This window comes from Neomonachus schauinslandi, chromosome 1 (genome assembly GCF_002201575.2).
Source record: "Neomonachus schauinslandi chromosome 1, ASM220157v2, whole genome shotgun sequence".
In the NCBI taxonomy this organism is placed as follows: domain Eukaryota; kingdom Metazoa; phylum Chordata; class Mammalia; order Carnivora; family Phocidae; genus Neomonachus; species Neomonachus schauinslandi.
In genome coordinates, this window is record NC_058403.1 from 182,973,947 (window position 1) to 182,987,364 (window position 13,418).

A 13,418-nucleotide genomic window follows, 5' to 3' on the forward strand; every position below is an offset into this window, starting at 1 on the left:
GGATTCTAGGAAAAATCCATCCTCTACACCAGAGTTTCTCAACCTCAGCACTATTGATGCTTTGGGCTGGATCATTCTCTGTTGTAGGAACTGTGCTGTGCATTGCAGGATATTTGGCAAGATCTCTGATGCTAGTAACACACACACACACATACACACACCTGCCAGTTAGGACAACCAAAAATATCTCTAGAAATTGCGAATATCTGGGGGCAAAATTGTCCTCTATTGAGAGCCACTAACTTAGACCAGACTAATCACTTCTGTGAGTTGGAATCTTATCTGTCCCCATGTTATAGATGTGGAATCTAAGGCCTCAAAGGGGTTTCTAAACTCTGCTAAACTCTGTAAATATGAATGGCACTGGTATGGAGAGGAAACCTACAGAGTACACCTAGTCCCAGATGTCAGAGTGGACGAGCTAGGATGGAATATTTATTAAGAATCTATCAAGTGCTTGGTCATGTGTTACAAACCATTACTGATGAAAATAAAGCAATACCAAGGCCCTCCCCTCACTAAGCTTACTGTTCTATTGGAGTCAACAACCAACACAGAACACCTGCTACCAGTATTTCTGAGCATCTACGAGGTACCAGCCACGTCTGCTTGGCTAATTTCACTCAGCCCTCCCTGCAGTACTCTGAGGCAGGTACTGTTATTACCTTCCATTTTACAGATGGACAAACTGAGTTTCTGAGAGACTAAAAAAAAAAAATCTGTCCAGGATTTCATGGCAGGGGGGCCTGGGTGAGGGAAGAGCCGAATTTTTACATTTAGCTCTGGCTGGCGGGGAGTGTCCACCTCACTGTCCTCCTCCTCCTCCTCCCTACTTTATTAAAGACTGCTTTGACAAAGTAGGGATTGTGTAAGGTTCGGAGAGGAAGAGGGGAAGCATTCGCTGTGAGCCTTTTGGTGCAGAACATTTTAAATTCTGAAACTGCTCCTTGGGGGGTAGGAAGCCTCAACAGACTATTTCAGGTGCTATGCGGAGTCAGTTTTGAAAGCGAGACAGAGACAGAGGGGAAAAGCAAGACAGGAGCTCTGCTGCAGCGGCTCCTTAGAAATAAACCTGGAAACCCTGAGCCCCTGTTTTGAAAAGAACCCCGGAGCGGGTTGGGATCTGGGATCCGGGGCGTGGAAGAGGCGGCCCGGCCGCAGGCCCTGTAGAGCGGGCCGCGCGCGCCCTCTGCTGGCGATCTCGGAGAACGCGCCTCTCCTTTGAAGTCCCGCCCCGCTGTGCTTAGTGCGCAGAGCGCTCAGCGCGGCAGGGAGCGGCAGCCCAGGAAGCTTTGGCAGCGAGATCTTGTTAGAAAAATTACACTGTGACATTTTGTTCCTGAAGGAATCCGATAATTGTGAGCAACATCAGGATTGCTGTGTTAGGGAGGCAAAATGGCGCTGGTTGAGAGCAAGGGCTTTGAAGTCAGGAAAATGTGAGTTGGACTCTCACTGTATCCTGCAGAAGTTACTCACCTCCGCTGGGCCTCAGTTTCCCCAACTGTAAAGAAAACCCCTTCACAGTGCTCTTACGAGGATGCATGAGATGATGCATGTAAAGTGCCTACCCCAGATCTCCCCCCTCCTTCCAGGAAAACCCTCATTAATTAGTAGCGATCATAATTAATTAATGTCTTCCTTTCCAAGGTCCCTTTTATTGTGTGGTCTTTGCTTAGGACATCACGTGGACTAAAAATCTCTTTCCTTGGCCATTTATTACAGGGTCGTTTTAGCATCAACCTTTACGGAACCGGCCTCTCTTTAACTGAATCAGCCAGATGGATATCACAAGGGAATTACGCTGTCTCCGACATTAAGAAGTCCCCGGTAAGGTTACCTAGTGGCTTCGGATGGGTTTTGTTTTCTCTTTCCTTCCTTCCGTGTTCATCTGTTGTGGTGGTGCTAGAGGAACGAATGTGCTTTCCCACGTCCTCAAACCATTCTGCAAAGTGTCAGGAAGAGAATGTAGGAAATGAATGGAAGGTGAAGCATGTGGAAGTGCGTGTATCAGAAAGAGCCTTGCTTCCCTTCTGGTGAATTCTTCCCTGAGTTGTGAACCTGTGAGCCATCCAAGTAATTAGACGATGCTTAACCGGGAAGCTGAAAGCAGGAGGAAGCCTCTAAGAGAGGGTGTGGTTCAGACACTTTGCAGTTAGCCAACATGAGATTCTTTTTGTGAACTTAAGGAAAAAGATGTTTGTTGGTTGTTTTACAAAAACTTGAAATATGAAAGAGGCTGGAAGAAAGGGAGAACTTACCAGGTGATGTTTCCGGGGAGTTAGAGAAGCACTCGGGGGTCCCACACTAACCAGCTCTTCATGCTCAGTAGTCTTGCCACTCAGGGTGTGGTCCACACGGAGCACCAGCATCACCTGAGGCTCGTGGCAAGTGCAGTTTCGGGGGCCCCAGAGCTTCTCAGTCAGGATCTGCCGCTGAACAAGGTCGCCAGGTAGATCATCAGCACAGTACAGCTTGAGAAGCATGGGTCTACGCAACTGTTTCTCAGCGCTTTTTCTTAGAACCACCTGGGAAAGCTTAAAATGCATGTGCCCCCGGCCCCAGCCTGATTCTTTGAATGGGAACCTGAGGCAGGGGTAGAATTTTAAACTCCCTGGGCAATTCTCTTGTAGAGCCAGGGCAGAAACTGCTGCCTGTGAACAGCCTTCCCTCAGAACTTCTGAGCACCTGGGACAGGAACCTGACCCGTGGACAAATGGGAAATTGACCAGAGTATGACCCAGGGTCCCAAGTCCTGCTTCAGCCAGGACCCCCACCCCATGTATCAGAAAGAGCTTTGCTTCTGATACACAGAAATGTGGGGAGGAGAGGAGAAAGAAGATGAGAACTGGAGAAGCAGGTATCATTCCAAAGTAGGGTTGCCAGCTCAAATACAGGATGCCCAGGTAAATTGGAATTTGAAATAAACAGGCAACAGTTTTTTTTGTTGTTGTTGTTTTTACTGTAAGCTTGTCTTAAACATTGCACGGGACGTATTTATTCTAAAAAAATTATTTCTTTGAAATTTACATCTAACTCGGTGTCCTGTATTTTTATTTGCTAAACCTTACCAAAATCAGAATATAAAGAAGAAATTCAAGCTGCTTCCCCCCAGGAAGAAACATCCACTTGTGACTTCTGGGGGAAATCCGAGAGTTTCCCGAGCCCATTTATTTTTTAGCTGCCAGGGTTAAATTTGTCTATGAAAAAAAAATCTTACTCCCTTTTTTCTCTAAGCCAATCAACCACCTCAAATCTGATTCACTAAATGGCCGTATTGATTGCTCGTAAATCATTAATGTTTTCCTTTACACTGAAAGGAATAAAGAAAACCACAGCCATCCTCAGGAGGGGCTCAAAATGTACATTTCCAACAATTTCCTGGGTGGTGCTGATGCCCCTGGCCTAGGACCACATTTAAGAACCACTGACCTATTAAATCAACCTCAGAACCTTCTTTTCAAAGTTGGACCTTTTAATTTCCCCAAATAACCAGTGTTCCGTGTAATGGAACACAGTTTGCAAAACTGTATAATGTCCTGCTCCCACCATTACCTGCCACCATGTCCCCAAGGGACTGAGGCCTGGTTCCTCTGTGGCACTCAGACCCTGGCTAGTCATCATCCTCTCCTCTCCAGATGGCCCTGCTCTGATTGAGCCTCAACTCATCACTCCTTACTTTTCTTCCCTTTTCTGCGGGAAGCTACAGGGGAAAAGGCACAGTTCTCCAAACCTGGTTGGCAATAAAATGTTTTCCCCAAGCAAAACTGTAGGGAAACTAGTCACATCCAGGATAAAATTGAATCACCAGAACCACTGTCTCATCATCAGGAAGAGAACCGGTAAAAATAAGTCTCATTGTCAGGTTCGCTGGGGGCTCCCCAGGTGTCATGGAAAGACATTTCTCCTATTTGTAACTAATAAAAATAATTACTTTTATAATTGAAATAGCTACCCTTATTGGGCAAATTACGTGCATTAAACCCCATTTCCCCAGCTTTCTCATCAAACCTGGAAAGGGAGTTTGAGAAGGTGGGTGAGGGTAGGCACATGATGTTGCTTTGGGGGAGGGATCCCGGGTCCCAGCCACCAGCAGGCAGCCCCCAGTGCTGAAGTGAAAGCTTCCAGTGGCTGCAGAGTACAGAGGTTCAGCTCGCAGACTCTCAAGTAGGGTTGCCTGCTCCTGCACTTACTAGCTCTTGAGCAAGTTATTTAACTTCTTGGGGGGTGGGGTTGGGCGTGGTTCCTTCATCCATAAAATGAGGATCGTGGCTGGGTTCCTTTAGGGCATACATGAAATAGGGTCCAAAAGCTGGCTGCACGTCTCTGGCAAACAGCAGGCTCATTTGAGGTGTTAGCTCTTAATGTTAGCACGCTTCCCTGCCCTGAGGCTTGCAATCAGGTTTTAGAAGCTGGCCAAGGTGACGGAGGAAATAGGCTGGCTTGAGATGGAAAAGTGGAAGGACCGGGGACTGTGGCCTGAGCTGGGGCTGAGTCTGGACCTGGCTGACACCCTGAGCACCATGGGGGTCCTGTCCCTGCGCCCCCACCCCCACCCCAGCTGGGAATGGGAATGAGGCCAGGGGTCCTTGGACCAGGGGTGCTTTAGCTTCCCCAGCTGTGCTCAGGAACTAGTGAGTTTCTACTCTGCTTGTGGGTGAGGGACAGACAGACAGACAGGGGAGCATGACCCAGATGTGAGATTGGAGAGAACATGTTGAAATACCAAACTCCTCTACCAGTGACATTCCGTGCACCCTCAACTCATGAACGTGCCCTTGGCCCCATCCAGAGGTCCTGTGCAGCTCCACACGCCCATTCTCAGAGCTGCTCTCTGACCCTCTGTCTGGGAGGAGGTTCTGGAACAGTCTTGAGAGCTGAGCAGAGTGAGGGGAGGTTCACTTCCGGCCACATGAGAGAGGTGCCCACCAGTCTCTTTGCTTCTTTGCATGCCTGGGGAAGCTGTGGGGTCAGCAAGGAGCGAGGGGCCTGTGTTTCTGAGGCTTGGCTGCCTGGCCCTAAGCCCTAACCACATTCTACAACAGAAGTGTTGTAGATTGAAGAATTGCTTTGAAATTAAAAATGAATGAACTCTGTATTGTCAGAGAGGAGATGGACTCAATTTATATCTTTTAGCTCAATTACAACCAGTGGAGTTTAGGTAACACGAGATAAAGGTGGGGTGGGGGGGCAGGGTGCATGTGTATACATGGAACGGAATCAGTTCTCATTCATCTCCCATGGACTGCCTCTAACCTGCAACTCACTTTGAAAATCAACTATCCACAAGTATAAAAATCATACTATAGGCCAGTAGAGAAAAATCACATTTTATACATGTGCATTTTTTCTTCTATACATTCCTATAGAAGTTTGATGTTTAAATATATTCTTTTTTTTTAAGATTTTATTTATTTATTAGAGAGAGAGAGTGAGAGAGAGCACAAGAGCAGGGTGAGGGGCAGAGGGAGAAGCAGACTCCCCCCTGAGCAGGGAGCCCAATGTCGGACTCCATCCCGGGACTCCAGGATCATGAGCTGAGCCAAAGGCAGACGCTTAACCGACTGAGCCACCCAGGCTCCCGATGTTTTAAATATATTCTAAATGTTAGACAATGTATATATTCACATATATGTGACTGTCTAGGGTTATAGTGGGAAATACACACACATACACATATTCATATGCATAGATAGATAGATAATCTCCTGTGTTTTATGGGCAGTTCACCATCAGCACACTCCAAAGAAATATAAATAAACACACTTCAATCAAAGATGTGCTGACTCTTCTAAATTACATGAGCCTACTTTCCCTGGTCATATTGACTGAGAAAACCGAAAAAAATAGTGAGAAGTATGAAATATAAACTATTCATAATGGAACAGAGAGTCACTCGTTTTAATTAGATGTAATAGCTCAAACTAAGCTAACAAAATATTCATTTGAAAGAGATTTTTAGAGGGCTTGCTCTAATGAAGAAATAAAAATGATTTATAATTAGTGTTTCATTGTATGTGAGCGGGTACTTCTAAGATGCTGGAAAATATACCTTTTTCTCTAAAATAGGCACTGTTTCCATGACAATCATGTTTATGCTAATCATTTTCTTAGTATTTTTTTTTCTTTGTACTCTGTAGTAAAAATGGTAAGTTTTAGCTCAGACTTTATCTAAATCAAATTAACAGAGTCCCAATTAGTAAAATAGCATGAATGTTGCAAAGCCATTATCAGCAACTTTATAACTACCCAGACTTTTCCTCATCTCCATGAGAACAGGCTATAATGGAGATTCACACATAAAAACTACTTTTATGATAATAATAGCTAATATTTTTTTAGCACGTTCATTTGGCCAAGTAGTCTGCCAAGTACTTTATATACATCCTTGCATTTACAGCACACCTCTGAGGGGAGACAGATATTATCCCCATTTTGCAGATGCACCAGGAAACCGAGGCTTAGAGAGGTTATTTAAAAATGCAGTACCAGCCCCAGGCAGTCTGACCCTGGTTCTCTCCACTGCTGGGTCAGGAGAGAGTGTGGATAAAGCATGAGCTTGGTTGAGACAGAAGACATTCCAGCGCATCAGCATTCTCCAGGCCTGCAGACCAGTCTGTGGAGAAGGTTCCTAGCTAGAACCTTCTAGAAGGTAGAAGGCTGGAGCTAGCTAGAAGGCTGGTCTGGCATCAGATTCAGTTGGTGGTGTCAGACTAGCTCCAGAATTAATATGAGCCCCTAAACGCAGGACCAGTTAGGGTCTTAGAAATCAGTTTTCCAACTCAGTATCACTCATAATCAAAGGCAAGCAAATTTTTCAAAGAGAAACTATTTTGTTCTCTTTATTTGTTAAATTGGCAAAGTTTTTTTTCCTTCTTTTTAAATGAGATGATCCATTATTTGCAAGAGACTTTCAGAGTTTGGCCAGAGGAAGCAAATCTTCACACCCTAGACCCAGTTCTGGGAATGTAGCCCAAAGATATCCTGAAATGCAGGCACAAATAAGGTTCATCACAATGTTGTTCCCAGTAGTGGAAAATGTGAAACATCTAAGGTGGCAAACATTGTGCAGGAATGGAGGGGTGAAGGGTGGCTAATATGACATGGTAGATTTACACAGTGAGATATGCTGTTACAATTAGACAGGGAGTTCTTTGAAACATGGTCAAGTGTTAGGGGACCAAATTAGCCAAGCAATCTGAATTGCAGGTCCAAAAGAAGAGTGTACATCAGCTTCAGCCTCTCATTCACTCATTTATTCATTCATTGAACAAATGTGTATTTAGTATCACTCGGAGCCATACACTGTTGGGTTCTGGAGACCTTGGAATTGAAAAATACATTGGCCTTACCATCATGGCGCTTACATTGTAGCAGGAAGACAGATGTAAAGAAAGAATTACCCAGTTTTACAGGATGCTGTGTGGCAGGTAACTGGGGAAGGAAGGTATCTGAGAGGAAGTGGCCCCTGGGTTGGGTTCTGAAGAATTTAACAGTCAAAAGGTGGGGTGGTCCAGTGCACAAAGAGGGAGAGGGACATGGAAGAGAGTTCCAGTTATAGGGAATGGCATCATATGTGCAAAGGCCCTCTGTTATAAGGGGCATGTCAGAAGAACAACCCAAAGAAATGCAGAGGTCAGGGTTGGGATAGAGGGAAAGGATGGTATCTGGAGAGTCACAAGATGAATCTGGAGAGGCAGGAAGGGATAGACTGGGGGCCAGCAAACTCCTTCTGTGAAAAACTAAATAATTTATACTTATTTATAAACATTTTAGACTTTGCCAGCCAGGAGGCAAAATCAATAATATTATATATGTATTTATATGACAAGAGTGGAAAGAAATTTGCACAAAATTTTTATTGATTCAATTTTAAAAATAATAATTGAGTTCAATTTTTTTTGTCATACATTTTTACCAATGAGAAGAATGGAATATTCACAGAGAATAATATTTTGCTTAATTAGCTGAATATTTTGCCTAATTCTCTATTATCAAAATTGGTTATAAGTGTTTATTAATGCTGATCAGAGATGAGATTTTCTGATTTCATCTTTATAAACATTTTTTTACACAAACACTGATATAGTCCACAACCATCTAATTTTCATTGAGTATATTCATGGCTTGGCAAGCATTTCTAGAATTCTATTACATTTTTCTTGATACTCGCCCTTCAGCATGTCATTACATTGCAGATTAAGCACTTGCTATTGAAGGCAAGATGGAAACTCCTCAATTGCCTTGTTACATGGATTTTGAAGTATGATATTTTCTTTGCACTTACATCAAAGTCCAAAAGATGCTGCTGGAATGGCAGCTCAGGCTCAGAAAATATATCATGCCAAAAATTTATGTGGCATGAGCTGTAGCTTCTTGTTTTAACTTTCAGTTGAATGGAAAGTACATAAAGCAGCCTAACATTACTTATGATTGGAGCAATGTTAACTGCCATTACAATGACTTCACCATGGTATAAGTTGTGTCTGTTAAGTAGAAGTCTTGCCTTGAAATTTAAGTTCAGTTCCCTAGGAAATATTGTCAAATTCATAGCAAAAGCTAATGTCCAAAGCCAGTGAGTGTCCAGTGACAGCGATGGAGAGCAGTTCTCATTCAGAAGAATTTTAATCCCAGTCCTGAGCTCAAAAGTTCACAGTAAAACTTTATCATGGCTCAGTTATCAAACTGCTGGGTGGTAGCATGAGTCAGGGTGTACAGCTTCTTTTTTTTTTTTTTTTAAAGAATTTATTTATTTATTTGAGAGAGAGAGAATGAGAGAGAGAGAACACCTGAGAGGGGATAGGGTCAGAGGACGAAGCAGACTCCCTGCCGAGCAGGGAGCCCGATGCGGGACTCGATCCAGGGACTCCAGGATCATGACCTGAGCCGAAGGCAGTCGCTTAACCAACTGAGCCACCCAGGTGCCCTAGGTGTACAGCTTCTATACAACAGGTGATGGATAAGTTCACAATAGCAAAAGATGTTCATCCTTGATACTGCTGGTTCCGTAACACCTGATAGATTCTTATATTTTCCACAGAGTGCCTACTGAGGGATAATACATGAATAATTATAGGCTTCAAATATCTTACACTTTTTAAAAGATTTTATTTATTTATGTGAGAGAGTGAGTGAGCGCACACGCGCGAGAGAGAAAGAGAGCATAGAGGTAGAGTGGGAGGGAGAAGCAGACTTCCCACTGAGCGGAGAGCCCGACACAGGGCTCGATCCCAGGACCCCGAGATCATGACCTGAACCGAAGGCAGATGCTTAACTGACTGAACAACCCAGGTGCCCCAACATCTTACATTTTTATGAGCTTTGTAAATTTGGCCAACTAACGCTTTCTCTGCGTCTCCATATTTTTTACACCTGTCAGTTGTCTACACATCGTGGTAGATTCCACTTCAGTTATTCGGCACTAGTGTTTCCTCAACCTCTTTGAAATTTTCTTGCCTGAACTCATTCTACACAGACTCTTCATAGCAGCGAATTCTTGAGTCACTTCAGACTTGGCATCACCTCCTCAAATAAACAACAGAATAATATCGATGCTATCCACCTATCAGTCAAAAAATACCACCCACAATTATTTGCCTTGTGTTTTAATTGATTTTTGATGTTGCTTTCAATATCACTAACTCCTCAAGCAGCTGTTCCTACCGAAAGGATAATAGTCTTAAAACAGTGTATTTTCTCTGGACACATTTGTTCAGCTGTTCAATGAAACAAGACTGGGGTACATACACTGTTTTCCCTGCTTGGCTAACACATCAGCCACTTGGAAACTTAGTTTCATTGTTTATTTTTACTCTGTTTCATGACTTATTGTGAGGAGGAAATTGCACGGTGGTGAGATCTTCAGTTGTGAACTTTCAAAATGTATGACCATTGCTTTCCTTGTGAGTTGGGATTGTGTGATGAGGCTGAGGTTGGCAGCATTGGCGTATGCTGTATCCTCGTTGTGTGGCTGTCGTGTCATGGCATGAGAAACACAATGCTTTGCCACCTCAGTTTGATAAAAGAAAAGCTCCTATGCCAAGGTGCCTTAAAAGAGCAACATTCGAAGTCACTTTTGTTTCCTGGTTCTGACATGATGGTATAGCTGGTAATAAAATAAAGCAAAATATTATGATAGGGCAATCCGCACAGCATTCCCAACACTGCCAAGGTGCACTGGTGTTACCATGATTTACAGTGTGCTGAGCAGCAGTGTTAAAGCAAAATGAGAACTGTCACCACTACGCATCCTGCTCTGGGAGCCTGAACACAGGCACAGACATTAAATGAATGAATGAACGGGGCTGTGTTCCAGTAAAACTTTATTATGGATACCGAAATTTGAATTCCTATCATTTTCACATGTCAGGAAATAGCATTCTTGGTTTGCTCCTTCTCAACCATTTAAAAATGTGAACACTCTTCTTGATTTATGGGCCATACAGAAATAGGCGGCAGGCTGCACGGGGCCCACAGAGCCTAGTTTGTCAGCCCCGGTTTTAGGCCACTTGAGGATGTTGGGCTCTGCTTCTGTTCGGAAGGCTTCCATCCTGGGCATGCAAGGGAGATTTGCCCAAAGCCGGGGCAGCCCTGGGAACACCAGCCAGGCGGGTAGTCTGAGCGCGGGCATTTCCTTCCAGGACGGTACCCGAGTCGTAGGAAAATGCGGTGGTTACTGCGGAAAATGTACTCCGTCCTCTGGCACTGGCCTGGAGGTTCGAATTTTATAGTCAAGGTAAGTCAGTCCCGCATTTCTCTCTCTTTCTCTCTCCTGTTCTTTCTGTAAACTCATGACTAGCAAATGGAGGTGGGTCAGTTGCCCCCAGACAGGTTAGTATGAAGCACCTTGAAAGTGATTCAGTACTATTCTACCTTTTTCTCTCCTGCTCATCTGCCCTCACGTGATTGAGGTCGTCTGTGCTCCACGCTGGGATGTGAGGTCCCTAGGCTTCTCTGCGTCAGATTCCTCTGTGGTATTCATTCGAGATACTTACCAGATTCCATCTCTAAAGGTCCTTAGGTCTCTGGCACATCTAACAATCTGTATTTTTGATACAGGGAATTCTGATTCAAGTGACCTATGGATTCATGTTTGAGATGCTGCCCAAGAGTATTGCAGTAGTAATATGAATGACATTCGGTGAGCCCTATGTGTCAGGCACCGTGCTGAGCACTCTGCAGGCATTATTTCCCTGAATCCTCACAATAAAGCCACAAGATGGGGCTGTTATCCTCATTTTACAGATAGAAGCTGAGGCCCACAGAGCGAAGTGGCTCGCTTAAGGTCCCGGTAGATTCCTTTGGCAGAACCCATCAGTGCTCTCCACCAAAGCCAGGGCTCTTGATTAATATGCTGTTCCACACATTTGTGACTCAGTGTCATCCAAGGGCTAGCGTGATCAGCATCACCTGGGAACCTTGTGGGATGCCAACTCTCAGGCCTGACCCTAGACCTACAACCAGAATCTCTATTTTAACAAATCTGCGAGAGAGTCACGCATGGTAAGGTTTGACAGTGCCTGGTCTAACTACCTTATGCTGCCACGTGCTCGCTCTGCTGGGCAGAGGACTGAATTGGTCACTCTCTCTTGTCCCAGTGCCTTCAGCTGCAATGGATAAGTTCAGCCAATTCGATGAGCCTTCTACAACTTATTTCAAGCTTTCAGCAGCCCATTCTCCTGTAGGGCTCTTCAAGATCCTGACATAGGCGTACCTACCTGACATTTATGTATCAGTACTTCACCGTTGCATTAAACATCCATATTCAAAATGATGATCTGAAATTAGGATTGTTTCCATTGCAAGAGGTAACAGGAAAAAAAGGAAATTTACCGCCTTAAGTACCTGAGAAATCCAAGCAGTGGGCTAGCTTCAGGCATAGCTGGATCCAGAGGTTCAAATGGACTCATCAAGACCCTTTCATACTCCCATCAGAGGGCAAGGCTTGCTTCATTCTCAGGCAGACCATCTCCCCCACTCCATGGTCCCTGGCAGCTCTAGGCTTACATCATTTTTGCAGCTCATGGCCCCAGATAAATGCTCACCTCCAGCATCCATTCTGCACAAGAACTCAGGCTCTCTTTGGTCACATGGGCACTTCTGAACCAGTCACAATGTCCAGGAGACTGAGATCATGTACCCGCCTGGAGTTGGGTGATTGACAGCTTCATTTAGAAGAGGAAGAAGGAGTTTATTGGAAAAGAGGAGATGGGATGGAGGCAGGCAAAGTCAGGTATCCACTAGAGAGCCCCATTTTATATGTATTTTACATCTAGTAAAATAGTTTTGTATGTGTTTATGTGCAGTAAAATTTCTGTGAGTGTATATACATAATATTTACATGTATGTCTAGAAGAAAACTAGAAGGAAATGTACCAATATTTGAAGAGCATTTTCTCACGTGAGAGATTTCAGGCTAGTAGTTTTTTATTTTATTCTTTTTATACTCCCTTGAAATGTTCATGTTTCTTATAGCAAACTTATGTCACTTTTAAAATCTAGAGAAAATAGTGTCATTTTTAAAATTCTATATGTAAAAATGTATAGATTACCTACTTTTGACTTATGTATGGCATTTGAGACAGATGGTTTACATTTCTTATTTATTTTCAGGTGCTCTGAAGAGGAAACCACTATGGGATGGATGAAGGATAGTAATGCAATACCTCCACCTTAAATTTGTGTGTGTGTGTGTGTGTGTGTGAGGACTTGTATGAGTGTGTGTGTGTACATATGCACATATATACATATACACACATATGTGTGTGCATACATATATGTACACATACATATGTGTACATACATGTGTGTGTACACACACATGTGTGTGTGTGTGTGTGGAATATCCTAATGATGTAAAGTTTAATATTTATGTTTGAAATTATTTATTGTGATGTAATATTTTTGTACGTAAAATGATTCTATTATGACTGCCTTTTGCATTATTTTGTCCTTTGCAGTCAGATCACTGCATTTTACGTACTCTACATTATATGTAGTACTTTGACAAAAGTGATCCTTCATTATCACGGTACACTATTGTTTACTTTCTATCTGTAAATATTTTATTGTTACTTTTTAAAATTGTACTTCGTTTTTTTAAAACAACCTAGCTGCCATCAAGGTGCTACAGGAGTCGTGTAAGTATACTTTGGCATTTCGAGGAAAGTATCAGCCAATAAGTAACGTAGTGATGTCACAGATCGTTCCAGCTATTAGTTATGTTAACTATTCAGTTTCATGTGATCTCTGGGAAAAAAAAAAAAAACTGCTGCCTTGGTGCTATATATTGTATATATTTAAGTGATCATCAGCCTCAGAAATGTAAACATTTTTAATAAAAGGGAGGAATGGAAGAACACTTTGCAATGGACAGAATCACTTGGAAAAATAAGACGAACTTGTTTATGTTTATTTTTGGA

General features: G+C 43.3%; 1 protein-coding gene across 1 annotated transcript in view; it reads left to right on the forward strand.

Moving 5' to 3' along the window:
- ADAMTS9 (ADAM metallopeptidase with thrombospondin type 1 motif 9) overlaps nucleotides 1-12,710 on the forward strand; it is a 161,558-nt gene extending 148,848 nt beyond the window's left edge. The window contains exons 38-40 of the mRNA XM_021694923.1: nucleotides 1,723-1,827; nucleotides 10,638-10,732; nucleotides 12,610-12,710. Of these exons, the coding sequence (XP_021550598.1) occupies nucleotides 1,723-1,827; nucleotides 10,638-10,727 (195 nt within the window). The 3' untranslated portion in view covers nucleotides 10,728-10,732; nucleotides 12,610-12,710. The remainder of the gene's footprint in view (nucleotides 1-1,722; nucleotides 1,828-10,637; nucleotides 10,733-12,609) is intronic.
- Nucleotides 12,711-13,418: the final 708 nt, after the last annotated feature.